Below are 17,872 nucleotides of genomic sequence, written 5' to 3'. Positions count from 1 at the left end.
ACTAAAGGGTTGAAGAGGCTACCGAGGAGAGGCACATGAAAGAAACTCTCTTAAATAGGTCCTGAGCTAGTCTATAACTACCACTAAGCCCTGGATCACACAGCCAATGACCAGGGAAAAACAGTGGTGCGGTCCAAAACAGATTCCCTAGGTTCACACCCAATCTATATTGATCCGGTAGAGATGTCACCGCACCAGCCACATTCAAGTGAGGGCACTTGAAAAAAACAATATTTTAAAGGGGCACAACATACTTACTTATTTGTTTTGCTGTTAGAGCTACTGTTTGGCCGCGGGTAGAGAAACTTCAGAGCGTGAGAACGTGTCCTATTGGTGTTTTACTATGGCTGTCATCCCACAAAAAAAGGGTCCAATAGTACAGAAGTTAAATGAAAAATGATGCCTAACTGAGGGTGTTGATTTGTAGATACGTTGAGGTGTTGATAAGGTCCTACACCTAATTTATGGTTCTCATAAATGAACTGCCGTGAAGTTGTTGTGTTCATTGCCAGATCCATGAAAGCAAAAGACAAAAACTAAAACAAAGAAACAAAAAAACCCAACAAAAATCTCAACGAGACTCTAATCATCTGACTACTCCCTTAAGCGAAAACATTACACTTCCTGGCACTGAAATACTGAAATCAAATGTGTGAAATTAGAACCTTTCACTGAAAAAGAGGCCTTTGAAATTTTCACCTTGAGCAGTTCTTGAATGTGCTTTGTTGCTTTTGCTCCTCATTTAGCAGGTTGTATTAATACAGAGACAGCCATTTTAGCTTGGCAGCTGAGATGTAGCTATGGCAACCTCTGCTCCCTCCTGTGTGATGATGGTAGCGTTCCCTCCTCAGGGGCCAGATGTCTTAGGGAGATCCTGGTTCTCTGCCAGATGCAATTTTTGTCTGGAAAAACACTATTAAGGATTCTAGGCAATGTATTTGTGGTATAAGCTATTACTAGGCATTCTGCGAAGTTAGCATTACAAGTGATAGAAAGCCAGTGTGGTAAACTGTGTGATTAACTATGGATGAAAAATCAACACAGACATTAGGATACATTGAGCTGCTCAGTTCTTCAAGCTGTGAAGAAAACAGACAATTAGGGTGAAACTCCAAACCATATCACAGGTAATAGAGGGGAAGTATCTATCATTTATCATATATGGTACTTTTGGGGAGATAAAGTCCTTTAATTTAGCTCAGTGACCAGAGAATAATTTTTTTTTTGTCCCACATAGCCACAGCTTTGTTCCAGTTGATGAAAAGGAGGTTAGTACATTAATTTGGTACTGTCCCCAGAGCTGTTTTGTTGTTGCTGTGGCAACCGAGTGGGACTGCTATTCGTATCTTAAAAAGCTGAAGGGCTTTTCACACCAGAGTGACACATACAGCAGCAATGCCATAGCTAGCAGCACACACACACACACACACACACACACACACACACTCACTAGAGACATCCACCCAACCATGCCCTCTTGTCCCTACCCACCACATACCACAGCATGGCTGACAAGTGCTAACTATGGTCACTCTCCACTGCCTGGACTGAGCTTAGCTCATTAAAAAACACACACATACGCACACACACACACACACACACATTTTAGTGCTGTCAAAGTATAAATATAATGTAATGTACTTTAATTAACTAAGGGAATCTGGTTTATCTAACTTAACTGCATGTTAACAATACAGCAATATTTTGTTGGCTTGAAAAGGCTGTAGCACAACGTCATAAAGGGCTGTGTGAGAGAGGGCTGGCAAATCTTTAGTGAAGAAAGAGGACGAGAGTTGAAGGAGAAAAGACTGAGGAGAACCGAGAAGCGGAGGACGTGCGAGTGCTCTCACATTACACAGCAGGTGTTCCAGGTTGCGGTCGGAGGCGCTCTTCCTCTGGTCCTCGGAGAGCTCCTCCACGTGACTATCCAGACTGAAGTGGAGGCGAGCCAGTTTCTCCTGCATCTCCCTCACGTGTTCCAGTTGCTCAAATGAACACACTTTACCTGTGAGGAGGATTGACGAGCACACATTCAAGGAAATGAATAACCATTGCTTATTGCACGGGACATACGGTGGTAAGACGGACAGCATTACAGAGGACTCCAGTTTATAACCTTCTACATCAACCTCCAAAACGTGACCGTCAGACGTTGAATAGGGGGATAATTATACTACATTTGTTCAACAACATTTCTGCCTCCAGAAATGGCTCAGATCCAACTATATCAGTGTTTCAGTTTCACTTACGCCAGCTGTTGCTCACTAGCAGAAAACTGTAGTCACTCTATCTGTATTTAGATTTTCAATGAAACATCTTTCATGTAATGGCATTGTGACTGTTGAATGACTTACCAAAGGCTTGCAGTTTGCCGGAGTGGAAGTCATTTAAAAGGTTGAGCAGGCCCCCTTCCATCTCTCTCACATCAGACACGTCGGTGAGAAAAGAGTGTTGCAGAGGGGAGGACTGGGATACCTTGCTGGGCCCAGCTGGTTGTGGTGCTTTAGGCTTCTCTTTATGGGGTCTGCAATACAAGAGATCAAACAAAGTCATTTACAGTGAAGTCACCTGGAAGTTTGTTTAAAGTAACAGATTCACAAACCATTTTTTGATGTTGATATAATGCACACTTTTAGTCAATATGAGGCCTGAGATGTTAATTCAGAGACCAAAGCCTTTTATAACAAGTTGTCTTTAACTGTCCTCCTTGAGGGTTGTAGTGCATGAAAGCTTTTCCTCTAACCCAATACAAACACTGATTCAGTTCAGTCCCGGAGGAACTTCTGAATATTATATTCGGGTCTGTTAGGTGCAAAATCATGCATGTGTCTAACCTGCCAAGAGATGGTCTGCCTACCTACATTTTATACCCTTAGCCTGCATGACTTCATATGTATTGAACTGAAAGGGACCGAGGGGCAATTGAAGGTGGCCAAAAGGTAATGAGAAAAGTGGCAGTTGCAAATATTACCAACCTTGTGTTCTTTGGTGGCATGATAGGCACAGGGAGGACCTCTTTGGATGGTCCCATGGCCCCAACAGACCTCTTGTATTTGTTGCGGGGTTTCGGGGAGGGAGGTTGGGGCAGGCCGAGGGAGAACGTGGCACTCTTACTGGCAGGAAGGACTGAGAGTTTGCGTGGGTTGATGGGGGGAGGAGGGGGCTGGGGGAGGGACACTTTGGGGCTTCTCTTCTTCCTCTTATCCTCCATTTTCCACTGTTGTGTCAGTCTGTGTCAGGAAATGGGACAGAGAAAATGGGGAGAGAGAGACAGAGAGAGAGAGAGAGAGAGAGAGAAATATTACTATTAAGTACTCTATGGTGGAACTTCCTATGACAACAAAAACAGGAAGTCAGACTTTGTTTTCTGAAGTACACTGGGCCTTTGTGGCCTATCCAGCTGACCTGAAGCTTTGCCAAGGCTTCACCTAAAATCTCTGAGGTTGGTGCTGAAATGTGTGGGAACTGAACCCTCATCAACTGAACCTTAAAATTGTTCTTCATGCCCCAAAATCTTAATCTAAATGCCACAACTGCCCATGAGAGAGTTGTTTTCTGGTGTTAATGAGGTGAGTCTTTGATGGAATGTGCCCCATGTGTTTTTTTTTTTTTTTTTAAAGAAAGCAGCAGGAAGCACATAGTTTCAACTATTACTTTCAATTCGTCTTTCACCTTGTTGAGTACACTTAACAGGAAGCAGGCACTCAGACCTTAATGTTTGTGTATATTTGTCCAACTTTTTTTATATTTTCCTTACAGTCATAATCCTTTCACTGTTAACTACGATCAGTTGGTATAAACATACCCTTCTTGATCTGTAGTAACACAACAAATAGTCCGGTGGCAAGGTTTTAGTTCCTCTGAGCGAAATAGTTTTCTTTCACAGATGGGTGATTTCTAGTTTGAAGTCAAGATGAAAAAAAATTAAAAATAAAAAGCCTCAATCACTCTTGCGCATCGCTTTGTAATGGGGAACCCAGCTATCGCACTGTGCTTTCACTGATAGTCTGAGTATTTTTAGCCTCACTTTCTCTCGGGCTTTCTAGAGTCTCATATCAAATAGACTGCTCACCAGATAATGCAACACTGTAATGATTAAAATTCTGCGGGCTACAGATGATGTAGCGTACTGAGATAGTTTACTTAATTTCTTGGGTGTGCAGGCATTCACTAAATGAAGCTGCATTGATCTAAAACGCATAAAAGCAGCGTATTATGATCATAATTAAACTGTTGGTACTTCCTAGCTTGAGTTTGATATATTAGTTTATCCAAACCAACCAAAGGAATTATAGATCCACTCTGACCACAACGGTAGAGTGGATCCAACAAAACTGCGTTTGTGGGTTGAGGCAATGAAAAGCAGCTGGAATGGCCGATTAGTGTTTTCCATTGTAGTAGAACTTTATATTTGAGTACACAACTAGGAATGAATCTCTTTGGTCTCACGTTAAGCTACAATATATTTTATTTTTGTCGGGAAATCTATATTCATATGTACTTTACATAAATGTAATTTTGAATGCATCTGAGTAACGAAGACAGTGGTCGACAACGTTCGCAGAGGAGCATCGTGAAATTGACTTGTGAACTGAGCCCACCAGTCACACAAATACATCACTGCGAACAATACGGGCTACCCTAACCGGTTAACAAAACGATTTACTTACCAACTGAGGTGCGAAGAGTAGAAGAACGAATCAAGGTGACTAGAATTATTTCTAATGTATACAAGCCTACAGTAATTTTAAAGATTCGTTTTAAACATTGGATAGCAGCTATGGTTTGAGCATGGCGCATAGACGCTCCGCTACTCCTCTTCCATTCCCACAATAAATAAGAGCCCGCGGTGGGTCCGTGATCCCAAACAACGCAAGTCCGCATTTAAAGACACAGACTGCAATTTCATACTTAAGGTAGAGCGTAACGTTGTTGGTGTTGTAGCGTAGTAATAGGAACTGAGAAGCTTTTAAGTCACCGAATGACAACACTTGGTGTGTTTGGAACTGCGAGGCCCTTGATTTATTTAATTATATAATTTCGTGTTTTTTTTTTTTAATTTGTTTTTTAATTTCCTTTGTATACTGGGTTGCTTATAATTGGCTTTAAGCTTTAAATTGAGGTCGAGAGTATGTCGCTCCCTATCGGCGATATGAGGGAAGACATTGCGGCTTCCATTATATTCCTTAAACGGCATGTTGGGATTATACGACCTCATTTGCTGTTCAAAGACCCACATGTGCTCTCGTTCCACAGAGACACAGGCAGTAGGCGATTTGTTATTTTTTAAGGGGGGGGGGGGGGTGGCCCAATGGTCACTGACACTACTCTATAGAGTATTTAGGGGGATGGCAGGTTAACGGGGGGGGGGGGGGGGGGGGGTGCATTTCGGACATTTTGCTAATAAGGGGGGGGGGTGGCATCCCCCCTCATCCCCCTTCAAATCGCCTACTGGACACAAGTACTCCATTTTGAGTGGACTCCCATGCATCCATCACATCATGCAAATCAGAGTCAGACAGACTTTACAAGCATCTTTAAAATTTCTAAAGACAAACTTGTTACGACTGTGTACCTAATAATGTAATATCTGAACTCTTTTCAGTACAATAAATCCCACATGCTGATGGTTAAGTTATCAATATGCATTTAAAGAAACCATCACACCTGTTCACCCAATACACAGCAAAAGAAAACAGAGACCAAAGCTGTAAAGGAATACAAAAATAATTCTCTTTTTTATTATGGCAGGTCAGAACATGAACAGAGTGACAAAAACTGCAATTTGTAGAAAAAATAAAAAGCTCTCATGCATGTTTTCCACTGTTCTGTGAAGAGTGCCTGACAATAATTTAGATTCTCTCAACTCAGCTTCTGGTCTGACGAGTTTGCCGAATATGAGTATGCTTTCCCGAGCACTATTCTGTCTCTAAGCAATTTGAAGAAAGCATAGTAGTTGCTGAAGAGAATTAAAGCTAAAGATATCGTCTGATGCCACTTGTCTGAACATATCAGTGAATACAACTGATAAAATATCATCGCTCCTTCAAGGATGATGAGGATGTTCAATATTCGAAGCGGTTTATTGAAGAAAAACTGTAAAGAGAGAGAGAGAGAGAAGATTGATGATTGGTACAGATGAAACCAGGATTCTATGTCATTTTGTATGCAGACTATTAATATGCTTGTGAGTTAATATAATCTGTACAGTAACATTCAAACAGAAGAGAAGCTTGCCAAAAACCACTGTACATTGATGAGCCCCGATTCAAAAAAAGCACTATATTACATAACATGACAGCCTACGTAACATGAGTCGGGTGCTGGGGGAATCTTGCTAATCTAGATAAACTGATAACGGAGTTGTATATAGCACAGGAAACTCTCTCTCTCTGTATATACTCACATAGAAGCGATAATGTGAAACGTCTGAGGGTACTGCTACATTGTAATGCCCCATGGCTTTATAGACATTTTTATTGTGTTTGACCAGGACTCCTTGAGGCCACATGTATTCTTCTGTCCATCTGTAGAGAGAGGGGGGAAAAAAAAAAAAGGACGACAGATGTCATTCTGATGTTCCAACCAGTCAATCGATCAATAACACAGTACCCCACTAAAACAATACAATAACCTAGAATCATCTAAGCAATAAGACGGTCATAGTCACAAACCAGCGTAACTCATGCCGAAACATAAAAAACAACTCTACTTCAAAGGGAGCCCTCAGAGACCCCAGTATGGGTGAAAAGCAGTGGAATCACACACGCTTCAAGCCCAACCAAACACACTGTCTGTGTGTTCAGCCCTACTCTCCCCAGGAGACGTACATGTGCTGGAGCACGTTGGAGCAGACCGAGGGGTCGACCTTTTGCCAACAGCCCAGGTGTGCGGCTGCTTTGTGAAGGAGGTCGCAGTAGCGCGGAGGCAGGAGGTGACGCATTAGGATGACTGAGGTGCTCACCGACACCAGGATGAAAAGCTCACAGGACCACCGCTTGTCAACATACTGTGTGCTCTACAGAGGGAGGAAAGACTGATCAGAGACCATGGTTGTGTCATCGGCCCTCACGTGACAATACACCTCAGTGAGGGAAAAAGATGCTACAAGAGGCAGCCATAAATATCCCCTGAAACTCTAAATAAATAAGCACTAAAGCATTTTTTTTTTTATGTTCCAGCTCAAACTTCTGGAACTGCAAAGAGGCAGTGTGACGCCCTCGTGTACAAAAACCTCAAAAATCCCGACAGCTTGACCAAACCCAGACGAACTTACCTTGACGAACCACACGGGCACAAAGGCCACGTAGTAAGCACTGAGCATGGAGCTGACCAGCACCTCCTTCATACGCCAGTTGAAGTCCATCTTTAGGTACTCCACCTCTTTGCGAATGAGGTCCGGAGAGAGACAGCAGGCGTGCGTGGGCATGGCCTGTACTCTGTACAGCTGGCTGGTGTGCTGCTTCCACGTCTCCTTTAGCACTGAAAAGTAATCCCGACCCCGCGTCATGCCGCCAACTTCTTTAGAGCCGATGCTGGCGATGGGAGAGAGGGAGCCTGCCCGTCGGAAGTCGCAGTTCAGACGGAGGAAGGGGATGTACATGCCAAAGCTGCCGGGATGGGGGGATACATACGAGAGTATTTTAGGGTCCGGAGAATGTGTGCTTAATGCAGTGGATTTAGAGGAGTTCTTAATTCAAACAGCTTGACCCTAATTTCAAGGTTTAGAACGCACACCTCACTTGTGAAGCATTAGTGTGCCGAGGACATGAAGAAGCCACTGTGACCCTTTGAGCTGGCGTGGAGTGTGGTGACATCTAACACGCTGGAGTAAATGCACCGCGGTCAACTGCTTCTTTTATCAGACCGCAAATGGGTTTGGTTTGAACAAACGCTAGACACGCGGTATTTCTAAGGACTGGCGATAACTGCATTTCAGTCAAGCTTTTTTTCTTTTTCTACACAATGTCAGTGATAAAAGTGGTGAGCTGGAAAAAGGGGGGGGGGGGGGGAACTGTGTGCCTTCAGTGGCATTTACAATGTGGTTTATCAAACCGCAAACAAGGATTAAGTCTACTCGCTGTAAAATTTTAACTAATTATCAGAATCACTGTCACTTTTGGTCGTGTTTCACAAAACAGAGATTTTTTTCTGAGATTGGTTCTTTTTGACCCAGGAAAAAACAGGAGTCCGTGCTTCCTCTGAACTCCTCCATCCCTGTAGTGTGAGGTACTTTAGCTTTGTATGTTTGAGGTACAAACCCCTGGTGTGTGTGTGTGTGTGTGTGTGTGTGTGCATGCAGATTAAAGGTAAATATAACGTAGTCTTTATATTTTTCACATCAGTTTCACAGTGTGGTACTCACGGATAACAGAGGAAGAGCAGATTGAGCACTGAGTAGGTTCTGAACAGGTATATGAGTGAACGGCACAGACTCCAGCCCGTGAGCGTGAGCACCGCAAAACGAGCTGCCACCAGGATGGAGTGAGGGAAAGAGAGCTTCCCACTCTGGTACGCCTAGAGACAAAGGAAGAGAAAGGAGGAGAGGACGAGAAACGGTAGGAAAGGGGTGATTGAGGAATAAAAAGTGCTGGATGGGCAGTATTTCATATCAGAACTAACAGAAAGATAACAATGTGTTTGTGTGTGTGTGTGTGTGTGTGTGTTGAAGACTTTGGTTTCTCTCACCTCTTTCACAATTGCTCCTATCAATCTGCGTGCCAACACAATGACGGTGAACACCAACAGGTTGTAGTCAATGAGGTGAAAATTCTACAGGAATCATATAAAAAGGAAGAAAATTTCTTTTTAAGTTCATTTAAAACCAGAAGCTCCAAAAGACATTTTGAAAATCTCTAAATGTATGAGCAGAAAAACATTCTTGAAGCCCTGAATATCAGTGTTTGAATATAGCTACACAGAACACAGAGTCTCTGCGCTTCTTTATATTTCCCCAAGCATTTAGTGCTTGGCAGAATTCCAAAGTGTGAAACTGTTTTATGTTTAGATTCAAGCACTGGTTTAAGTTCAGAATTGAAATAGGAGATAAAATGTGTTGCACTTAAGAGCTTTATATGCACATTAAGACAACAGAAAGCACAGATATGGTACTGCCGGCTGCAGGCAGAGCGTGTTTACACTTACCAGGGAGGTGTGCGAGGGGGGGTGTGAAGGGGGGTACCACCAGACGGTCTTGTAGATGTTGACATAGTGGACAAACAGTGCAATGAGGTGGCAGACAAAGAGATGCAGCTCAAACAGCACGTTCCGGTCCATGGATAATTCCGGAATCTTACAGTGCTTCAGGGGGACCACAGTCTGGGTGGCCAGTGGAGGACTGGACATACCTGTTCCAGAACCATTCCTGCATGTGAGAGAGAAAGACAGTCAGAGTAGGATATAGACAGAGAGTGAGAGAGATACAGAGAGAGAGAGACCAAAATCAAGCTGTCCTTGGCGCAGTTATGAAACCGCAAAACTATCTTAAATTTATTGTTTATATACAGCCTCATAAGCCAGCAGCTCTTCACCTCAATCAAGACTCAATTATCCCACCACTGTCTCTCTCACCTCACCTTGTTCGTGATCGCACCCCAGTCACCGGGGAGCTGGTGGAGTGGTTGCCATTTCCAACTGAGCCTGTCTCACTGTTCAGTGGAGACCTGCAGTACGTGGTCCTGTTTGCTCCTCTTCTACCCCCGGCCATTCCAAAACACATACGCTCCTCTTTTTCTCTCTCTGTCAATCACTCCTGGCGTCTGGGCTTCACGTATTTATAAGGCAATTCAACAGCATGCACCTACATTATAACACAGCACAAATCACCATAAGATTCGTTTCATATCAGGGTAATAAACTTTCACATACGTAATTACTGAGATTTGGGCGTGTTCACTGTGTACACTTCAAGCATTTGCTTTGGTGCCTAAATCGGTGTCCATGCTTGCTATGATTGGCCAATAATGTCAAGCGAACACATCTCGACTGCACTGTTTATGAGACTAACTTCCATAATAAGGAGAAAAACCCACTACTTGTTAAAAAAAAAATTCTAAGAATTATTTTATGTATCTTAGTGCATGTGTTTATGACCATAACATGCAACATACTGTATACTGCAAAAGTCCCACCATAACTGCATGGTTTAAAAATGCTGAATAACCAGTTCCTGGAATCTACCTAACTTAAAGTGCACTTATCTTGCAAACAGTTCAGTGCAATATTAATGGTGCTGACATGCATGTCTCTTGAGCATAGCATGTCTTCCAGGTCTGCACTTATAATGCTTTTTAATATTGATTGGACTCACTGAATGTCTTATCATTTTATGCATTAAAAACAACAATGCAAACCATTACACACATTGTATGGACATAGCAGAGCAAGCTACTACTTCAAACACAAAAACAAACAAACAAACAAACAAAAAAACAGGACCTGTATGCCATGCCTACTGCTACTATCTTCAACTGAGTAGTACAGTAATACATACTAATTACCATTACATGTTACCTTGTAACTGTTTTAATTGGACTCTACTGTTCTCCTGCTTATGCCTCTCTTTGCCCATATATGGTTACTGAAATACCAATCTAACAAGAGTTTTATGACAGTTAGAAGTCCACATCCAGAGATACAGATAGTTGGCTTACACTGCCTATTCTCACAGGTGTACAATGAAAAAATGAAGATGTTACGATGAGGTACAGTTAATTGCGAGGGTTTTGGTCAACTTTCGCCTCAATTACATAACCTTAAAAGAGAATACAAGCATCATGACCTGTCTGTCAGTCCACTGTTTTGACCACAGATGACCTGTACTTGTAAACACGATGGGACTAGAATTTTCTTCAAAATTTTACAGTTAATTGAGGTACTTAACAGTATGGCAAGCACCAACAAAATAGCGATAACCACATCTTAAGTGTATTTCATAAATCAAGTGTTAAGAGATGCAACTGTCTTCAGGTTGAATACTACAGCGATACGAGCACAAAAGCTTATTTGATTGCGGTTTGTTCGTTGTACAATCAGTTATAGTCACTCCTTTTAAAAGACTTCACGCGCGATCTTGATTGACTTTATCATGTAAATTTCGCTTCACATATTTGTACTAACTGCTAGCTATACCATGTTAGCTGAAGTGGGTGCAAGGCTAACGTACGTTTACCAAGTTTAGCGGAAGTGTTAATACTCTGTGGTATTACGAAGGTGCCGAAAACATAAGATGTTATAATGATTGCAAAGACACAAAAGATATTCTCTTGTGCTCTCCCGGGGTTTTATTTCCGCCAAAACAATAAATGTTCGAAACACACAAAGACTGCGGCCTAACAAGCCAGCCAGCGATCTTCAATTCACATAATCTGAATCAACAATCAGACCTAGGTAATAAACTTACCAGCGCCCAATAAATGATGTACGTCATAAAAAGTCTTATGTGAACGAGGCAGCCTTAAAATTCAATGTGGCACACATACAATTTGCACGACTACAGAAATTTCCGCGTTTCCCATTGTACTAATGCTAAAGCAGTAGGCACTGTTGATATTCTGCTAGCTACAAATAGGCAGCTCGTGTGGACCTGTGAGTGGGGCGTGTAGTTTTTAAAGTGATACGCCCCCGACATGCCACAGTTCACTATTATTTTGTTGTAGTTTGAAAATAATCATTGAATCGCCTATTTAGCTCTTCATAGACTCCTCCTATGAATACAGTTGGCTACTAATCTGAATCTGAGCGCAACCTATGACTTTTAATATTCTCTGTAAAATTCAATTTTCTCTTGTCTAGTCTGTAAACCGAATGTTGTCACTGTTCAGTTAGAACGAATATTGAAAATGATTCAGGCGCTACGCATATATGCACAAATAATCTTTGTCAATACATCTGGGTTTAATCGGTTTGTGACGGTGACTCTTTGATTTGCAAACACTGGGAAATTTAATGTTTTAATTACCTTTGATACTAAATGTAATTACTTTAATTTTGAGTAGCTAAGACCCATTAAATGCTGGGTGAATGTCAGAAGATGTTGTCCTTATAGGTACTCTTTTCATGCAAATGTAATATTTCTTTTTTAAATTCAGAAAATACCATTCATTCCTCCACAATTATTGGGTCACCTCTTCAAGTCGATATACGTTCTAACGCGAAATTACTTTGGGGCGAGACTCTGGTTTGATTGATCTGTCAAAGGCTCAATTGGCTCGTCGAAAAACACTGCGTATGTGCGTCTCTACACTTGCGTAATTCCGGAAGAACACTTCCGTACGGGAGTGAAATGGCGTAGCTCTTGAAGGTAGCGAAGGGGCCAGGCTGGGGGCCAAGCCTGGACCCAGCACACAAATATCATCTTATTGCTGGAGAAAAATCCCCATCGCTCACTTTGATGAACTCCTGCTGCTAAACGTTTGTAGCATTTAACAGTGGCGGTGAGTGTACGATCGTCTTTTTCCCGGAAACACGAGCTAGATCCTATGGCTCTTTGTTGACAAAGGTTCTGAATATGGAGCTATGTTTACCAATGTGTTCTAAATGCATACTTCGGCACTATGCCATCGCTTCGTTACACATTACTGGATAATTTTAATATTTAGTCATTATTTTGTTGTAGTCTTTAGCTCCTTTGTTGTTGTAATTGATGCCATTTTTGACTTCGACGATGGAGCAGCTCATTTTAAATCAGTTGTTAATCACGTGTAATTACACACGAGCGTTACTTTGGATACCTTATGTTCAGCATACAATAACAGAATAAGGATTTAAAGAACGCTTTTATGATGTGCTGTGCTTTTTAATTCGTTTCACCTAGTTGACAAGGACAGTTTCAACAAAACATTAACTGCAAATGGTCATGTGCTTTCTCTGCAGAACTTCCTCCATCCTGTTCCGACTAAACATCTCCTTTAATATTGATTTTGATACTGTCTGTGGAAATTTACTCAACAGTTACTATGAAGAACCAAAAAACAAGGTGAGTGAGGATATAAAGAAGTTAGTGTTAGTGATGGTAATGTTAGTGATGCTGCAAATACGATTAGACATGTTCAGACTCATTGATTTTTTTGACTCAAATATCTGTCTTGTGCAGATGGTAGGCAAGCAGACAACTCAACACTGCACGTCTCCAGACTCCCAGCAAAAAGATGAACATCACCGGTGAACGCAATTCAACAGACATGCCAATCTACTGTGGCCAGCACCGAGTGCCACAGAGATTGGTATGGCCAAAGAACCTTGAAAGCCACCATAGTGTCCATCCTTTCAACCTGAAGAAGACCATTTTCGGTGTAAGGTTTTGACCAAGGAGGAATCGGGTAACTCAGCATTAATGGTATAATGGTGTACCTTTGGCATTTTTGCCACGTACATCAGTTATTCACCATCTACATATGTACACTTTTAGGAAAGGTAGCATCCTGTTTTAAAGATGAATCCATCATCAGCACTCTTTGTCTGGCAATGAAGTCTGGTCATTATGATGAAAACTGAAATCTTTGAGAGAGAGTAGCCCCATTCTTAGACTAGTGGCCTGTGCGAAAAAAAAAAGCCTTTAGCTGTAAGTTTTACATTATTGAGACTACAAGCTGTAGAAATAGACTTGCTCCCCTCCTCTTTTTCCCTGAAGTGCAGTTTTGAATGTAAGAGCTTTTGTGTAGCCACATTTCTGTGACCCAGAAAGCAGCTATCAAGTTTTACAGCATTAAAAAAAAAAAAAAAGCTATTAGGAGTAATAATTATAGTATTATGGACAGGCATGTGTAAAGCTAACTAACATTCCATTTGCATGGCTTATGCTGATGTGAAATTATGGATTTTATTACATAGTAGTAGTAGTAGTAGTATGCAGCTATGTTTGGTTTTGGGCCATGGAGATAAAGCTCTTTTTTGGACATAGATGGCAAGCTTTGGAGGGAGTTGTACAGACAGGGAATTAGAGAGAGGAGTAATATTTCACTACCTCAGAGAGATGGGCACAGTCATCACAGCACAGCCCCTCACCGAGCGAACAAGTCATGAGAAGCAGTATTCAGGTGTTTTTTCTACCATTTTCAACTAACAGATTGTCAGTCTTCATTGTCAAACAGTTGGGAAACGTGTGTGTGAGAGAGTGCGTCTGTGTCAAGTATATGTGGTTCTTATTAATCTTAGTAATAGTTTAAAAAAGTCTCTCAGAGGGTCTAAATATTTTAAGTGCTTATGGGTTTTTTTGTTTGTTTGTTTGTTTGTTTTTCTTTTGTAGAGGGGTTTTGGAACATTTTTAATGTCACATCTTACAGTCGACTGATAACGTATCTAATGTCCATTGTACCTGATACACAAGTAAGTCTTTTTGCCTAACCCATGGTTTCATGCCTGGCTGGCACTGTGACAAAAACAAGAGTGCTTTTAGGAGCTGCTTGTAAAAGGACAGACCATTTCATTCATTTTTGACATGTGCAAGATATCCATGCGTTATCGGCAAAGAGTGATATTGACACAAGGAAGAGTAGAGATTATGATCAAGGCAAACTGAGAAGATTAGTTGTTTATACTGCCCCCTATTTGGTGTTTCAAGAGTATTCCAAGTAAAACAGGTCATAGGAGCAGATTACCTAGTTTATCCTTCATATGGGCTTTGTGCAATATGTCCCCCCGCCCCTCCCCACCCCCCTCTTCTTTGTCCTGTTTTGATATAAATATGTATATTGTATAAAAAAGTGAGAAGTTGTTCCGAAAAAAACAACAAAATCACCAATGTCTTCCATTAAAAGATGTATAGTCTCATGTGCTTATTTGCTGTAGCGGGATCCTAGTGCCATCGTGGCCATGCATGAAAGGTAGTGATAATTGCTTGCTCAGTAAAATAGATGTAGTTACATACAGTATATGCTTTTTAAAATTGTTTAAAGTAGAAGCAGTTAGAGTAGGGAAGTTATTAGTTACAGAATATTACTTAGATCATGGATGCATCATTCTTTCCTAGTTTAGTCTTGAGGATTTTGGTATCTGGGTACGGTCCCAAACTAATGTAGAGGAGTTTCTTCATGGGAAACTCCATGTTCTGTTGGCATCCATTTCTTGCTTTTGTTTTTAGAAAATGAAAGGTATGTCTTAAATTAGCCCCTCATCTTCTAGTGGTTTTGTGTTTCGCCATCAGACAGACTATGGTGGGTTTTTTTTTTTTTTAATGCAGTTCAGAGAGTGAAAATGCATGTCACTGTTATGTTTTCCCAATCTTTATTTTGTTTCAGTGTTGTGTGTAAATGCAACCCCCTTGCAACCAAGCTAAGAACATAAGAAAATGATATGTAGCCTCATTTTAGGGACAGATGTGAAGCAATCAAGCAGGTTCAACTCCCAAAACTTAGAGCTTTTCCCATAGAGATGAGGGTTTGGTGACCTGTGTTTAGAAAAAAAACTGAATATAAGTATAGCTGTGAGATCAGAAGCAATATAAAGAAACTATTTGTCCCTTTGTGATTGGAGAAACTGATATTTAAGACAGTTAAAAGTCTTTCACTTTTTGAAAAGATGAATCTGTCACTTCTATGAATAAGTACTAGAAACACACTGAAACATTTTTCTGGAAGTAATTTAAATGCTTCTAGATTTGTTTCTCTGTACTAGTTTTGCTTCCTTTTTGAAACAGTTTTAAGTTTTTGGAAATATAAAAGATAAAAGATATCTTAGAAATTGAGTCTCAAACTTGAAAGTTCATTTGTTTCTGCTGTTTGTTTATTATAAATATAGAAAATATAGACTCAAAGAAGCATTAACTATAGATTTAGACAAAGCATAGAATCAATGTCAGTGACAAAAAAAATTAATGATCAAAACATTGTAATGTAGATAAATACCTCAAACATTGGAATGCAAGTATATTTTAGGTTATACTGAATCAAATGTAAGCCATATTATGTATTAAGTTAGATAAATAGAAGCAATAATAATGTTATGCATGACTTATAATACAAAGATGGTATTGTGGTATTTGTGGAATGGAATTTTGTAGCATACTATTAGCTGTGGTCAACATTTTGTTGGGAAGGAACTACAATATGTACAGTGGTCTCCAAAGCGTGTAAGGAGGAAGCAGATGAAATGTACCATACGCCGATATGTGAGTTATCATAATCTGTGCTCATACTACTTTTGCCTGTCAGTTCAACTGAAACCACAGTACTGTACATTGGTATTTTTTAAAAAAGAGAACTGTATTGGTGGGGAGCTGTGTGGAATATGTAACTATATGCAGGGGATTATCCCCTATTTACCAGTTTAAATCCCAGCGTGACATTGCATGTTTACATAGTATTATCATCATATAGCAACATTAAGCATTACAAAATGCACACAAATTTGTATATGCAGTTCATTCTAATTGAAAGCAATAGAGAGCCTGTGTACTTGGTTGATTGTTCTGAGCTGACACAGTAAGCTGTATGTCCAGCATCACCATAGCAACTGAGGGTCTTTGTTGCCCTTCATGCTCATAGAGGAGGAACAGCAGCCCTAAGCCAATGAGAGAATATCGTTTCCATGTGCTGCTGTAGGATAATGGGCAATCAGACTATTGTCCCTAGCACTTTCCACAGACGTACACTGTCATATATACATCACATTAATCATACATACAAGCTGTATTTTGGGCCACTGCATCACATTATTAAGCGGATAATGTGTGTGTTGTGGTAAATTATATAATCATAATCAATGAGTGTTTATATATTGATGCGAGAGAAATAGATGGTGCATGGTAGAGCTAAATAAATGTTGTAATGCATGCAATAATGCAGCTTTGTTTGGAAATTTAAAAAAAAGAAAAAGCAAAGGTGTAATATGGAAATATGAAAAATAATGAATGGACCATTGTTGCGATTTTTCTTTTAATTTTCTTTACGAGAGGCGTCCCAGAAGTTTAAATTGTGCAGTAAGTTTAATAAGTACCCCAATGCATGCATGATTAGCTTCTAAATAAATTGGGGGTGACTGTCAAATGTTATGCTTTAATTTTAATCTGGGATCCAAATCACTTCATGCCTCTGTGACAGTACCCTTGTCAGGCTGAAGAATCATAAATTCTTTTGAAGCCTTGAATTCAATGTCAGTATTTGGATACTAAGTCAAAAAAAATCTATTAAATGTGATACATCAAGCTATGTTTAACTTGGAAGTGGGTTTAAAATTGTGAGTGACATTACAACAGGCACTTCACACATATTTGGCTGGAGTAGTCGTGAGAAAGTGGATACACCAATGAGAGATTAAAGAAGGCTATGATGGTAGAGGACTTGAAGGTTTTTATTTGATTCTATAATCTACGGGCTCTATAATCTAGGGAAGGAGCAAAAAAAAGATAAATAAGGTGGCCGCAAAATTGCTGTGAAAACTTTTACGATTTTTAGTGGGTTGTTGCCTATTATAATGTCACATTTGTAATTTAACAAACAATAAAATGTTTAAAAAAGTCGAATATGAACTCGGTGAACAGTAAGTTCATATTTATGTTGATGGCTGACAATTAACACGTTTTACAAAAAAAAAAAAATGTTGTTTTAATGTCTTGCTGTAACTTGCATTGTTTAACTTTGCTCTTGAGTGGGAAGACTGTAAGTTTTGGTGAATCTATGCACTTCAGAGGCACTAAGCATGCCAATTTGAGCCTCTTATAATTTTGTAAAAATGAAAAAAAAAAAATGTGCATCAAAAATTCAGCAATAAAAAGCAGCATGGTGCCAATCATAACAATGTCTCAGTTCTCTTCTTTCATAGGAATGGCTGTTCTAAGGCTTATAACCAATATGTCCTGGGTGTAGATCATGTACTGTTCATAGCCATATAATTTTTTTTTTCCTCGAAGGAAAGCATTCTTTCAGCAGATGTTGCA

The 17,872-nt window shown here is 40.3% G+C and overlaps 2 protein-coding genes and 1 long non-coding RNA gene across 3 annotated transcripts; 1 reads left to right on the top strand and 2 right to left on the bottom strand.

Annotated features, from left to right (window-relative positions):
• Window positions 1-827: 827 nt before the first annotated feature.
• ccdc28b (coiled-coil domain containing 28B) lies at window positions 828-3,211 on the bottom strand. Its single transcript, XM_030771821.1, has 5 exons — window positions 3,045-3,211; window positions 2,355-2,524; window positions 1,851-2,005; window positions 1,057-1,079; window positions 828-902 (listed from the first exon to the last, which is right to left on the bottom strand). Exons 1-5 carry the CDS (start codon window positions 3,209-3,211, stop codon window positions 848-850), a joined length of 570 nt encoding a protein of 189 aa, XP_030627681.1. The 3' UTR covers window positions 828-847.
• A 2,528-nt stretch (window positions 3,212-5,739) lies between these two features.
• tmem39b (transmembrane protein 39B) lies at window positions 5,740-11,522 on the bottom strand. The gene is made up of 9 exons (XM_030771797.1): window positions 11,402-11,522; window positions 9,576-9,799; window positions 9,145-9,364; window positions 8,689-8,772; window positions 8,366-8,517; window positions 7,277-7,610; window positions 6,831-7,018; window positions 6,407-6,527; window positions 5,740-6,096 (listed from the first exon to the last, which is right to left on the bottom strand). Exons 2-9 carry the CDS (start codon window positions 9,716-9,718, stop codon window positions 5,863-5,865), a joined length of 1,476 nt encoding a protein of 491 aa, XP_030627657.1. The 5' UTR covers window positions 9,719-9,799; window positions 11,402-11,522; the 3' UTR covers window positions 5,740-5,862.
• Window positions 11,523-12,295: 773 nt separating this feature from the next.
• On the top strand, window positions 12,296-15,196 carry LOC115809936 (uncharacterized). The gene is made up of 3 exons (XR_004025243.1): window positions 12,296-12,434; window positions 12,874-12,976; window positions 13,094-15,196. It is a non-coding gene; the product is annotated as an uncharacterized LOC115809936 (long non-coding RNA).
• Window positions 15,197-17,872: the final 2,676 nt, after the last annotated feature.

This window comes from Chanos chanos, chromosome 4, assembly GCF_902362185.1.
Source record: "Chanos chanos chromosome 4, fChaCha1.1, whole genome shotgun sequence".
Classification (NCBI taxonomy): domain Eukaryota; kingdom Metazoa; phylum Chordata; class Actinopteri; order Gonorynchiformes; family Chanidae; genus Chanos; species Chanos chanos.
Note: the sequence above shows the minus strand (reverse complement) of the source record. Positions and strands in the feature narration are given on the sequence as shown.

Coding starts and splice junctions, on each gene's coding strand:
- tmem39b (XM_030771797.1), bottom strand. CDS start 9,718: ATGTGTTTTGGAATGGCCGGGGGTAGAAGAGGAGCAAACAGGACCACG. Junction 8,518..8,688: donor TAGGAGCAATTGTGAAAGAG/GTGAGAGAAACC, acceptor CTTTGTCTCTAG/GCGTACCAGAGTGGGAAGCT. Junction 7,019..7,276: donor TGCCCGTGTGGTTCGTCAAG/GTAAGTTCGTCT, acceptor CTCCCTCTGTAG/AGCACACAGTATGTTGACAA.
- ccdc28b (XM_030771821.1), bottom strand. CDS start 3,211: ATGGAGGATAAGAGGAAGAAGAGAAGCCCCAAAGTGTCCCTCCCCCAG. Junction 2,525..3,044: donor CCCCGCAACAAATACAAGAG/GTCTGTTGGGGC, acceptor CTTGTATTGCAG/ACCCCATAAAGAGAAGCCTA. Junction 1,080..1,850: donor TGGAACACCTGCTGTGTAAT/GTGAGAGCACTC, acceptor TTTTCTTCACAG/CTTGAAGAACTGAGCAGCTC.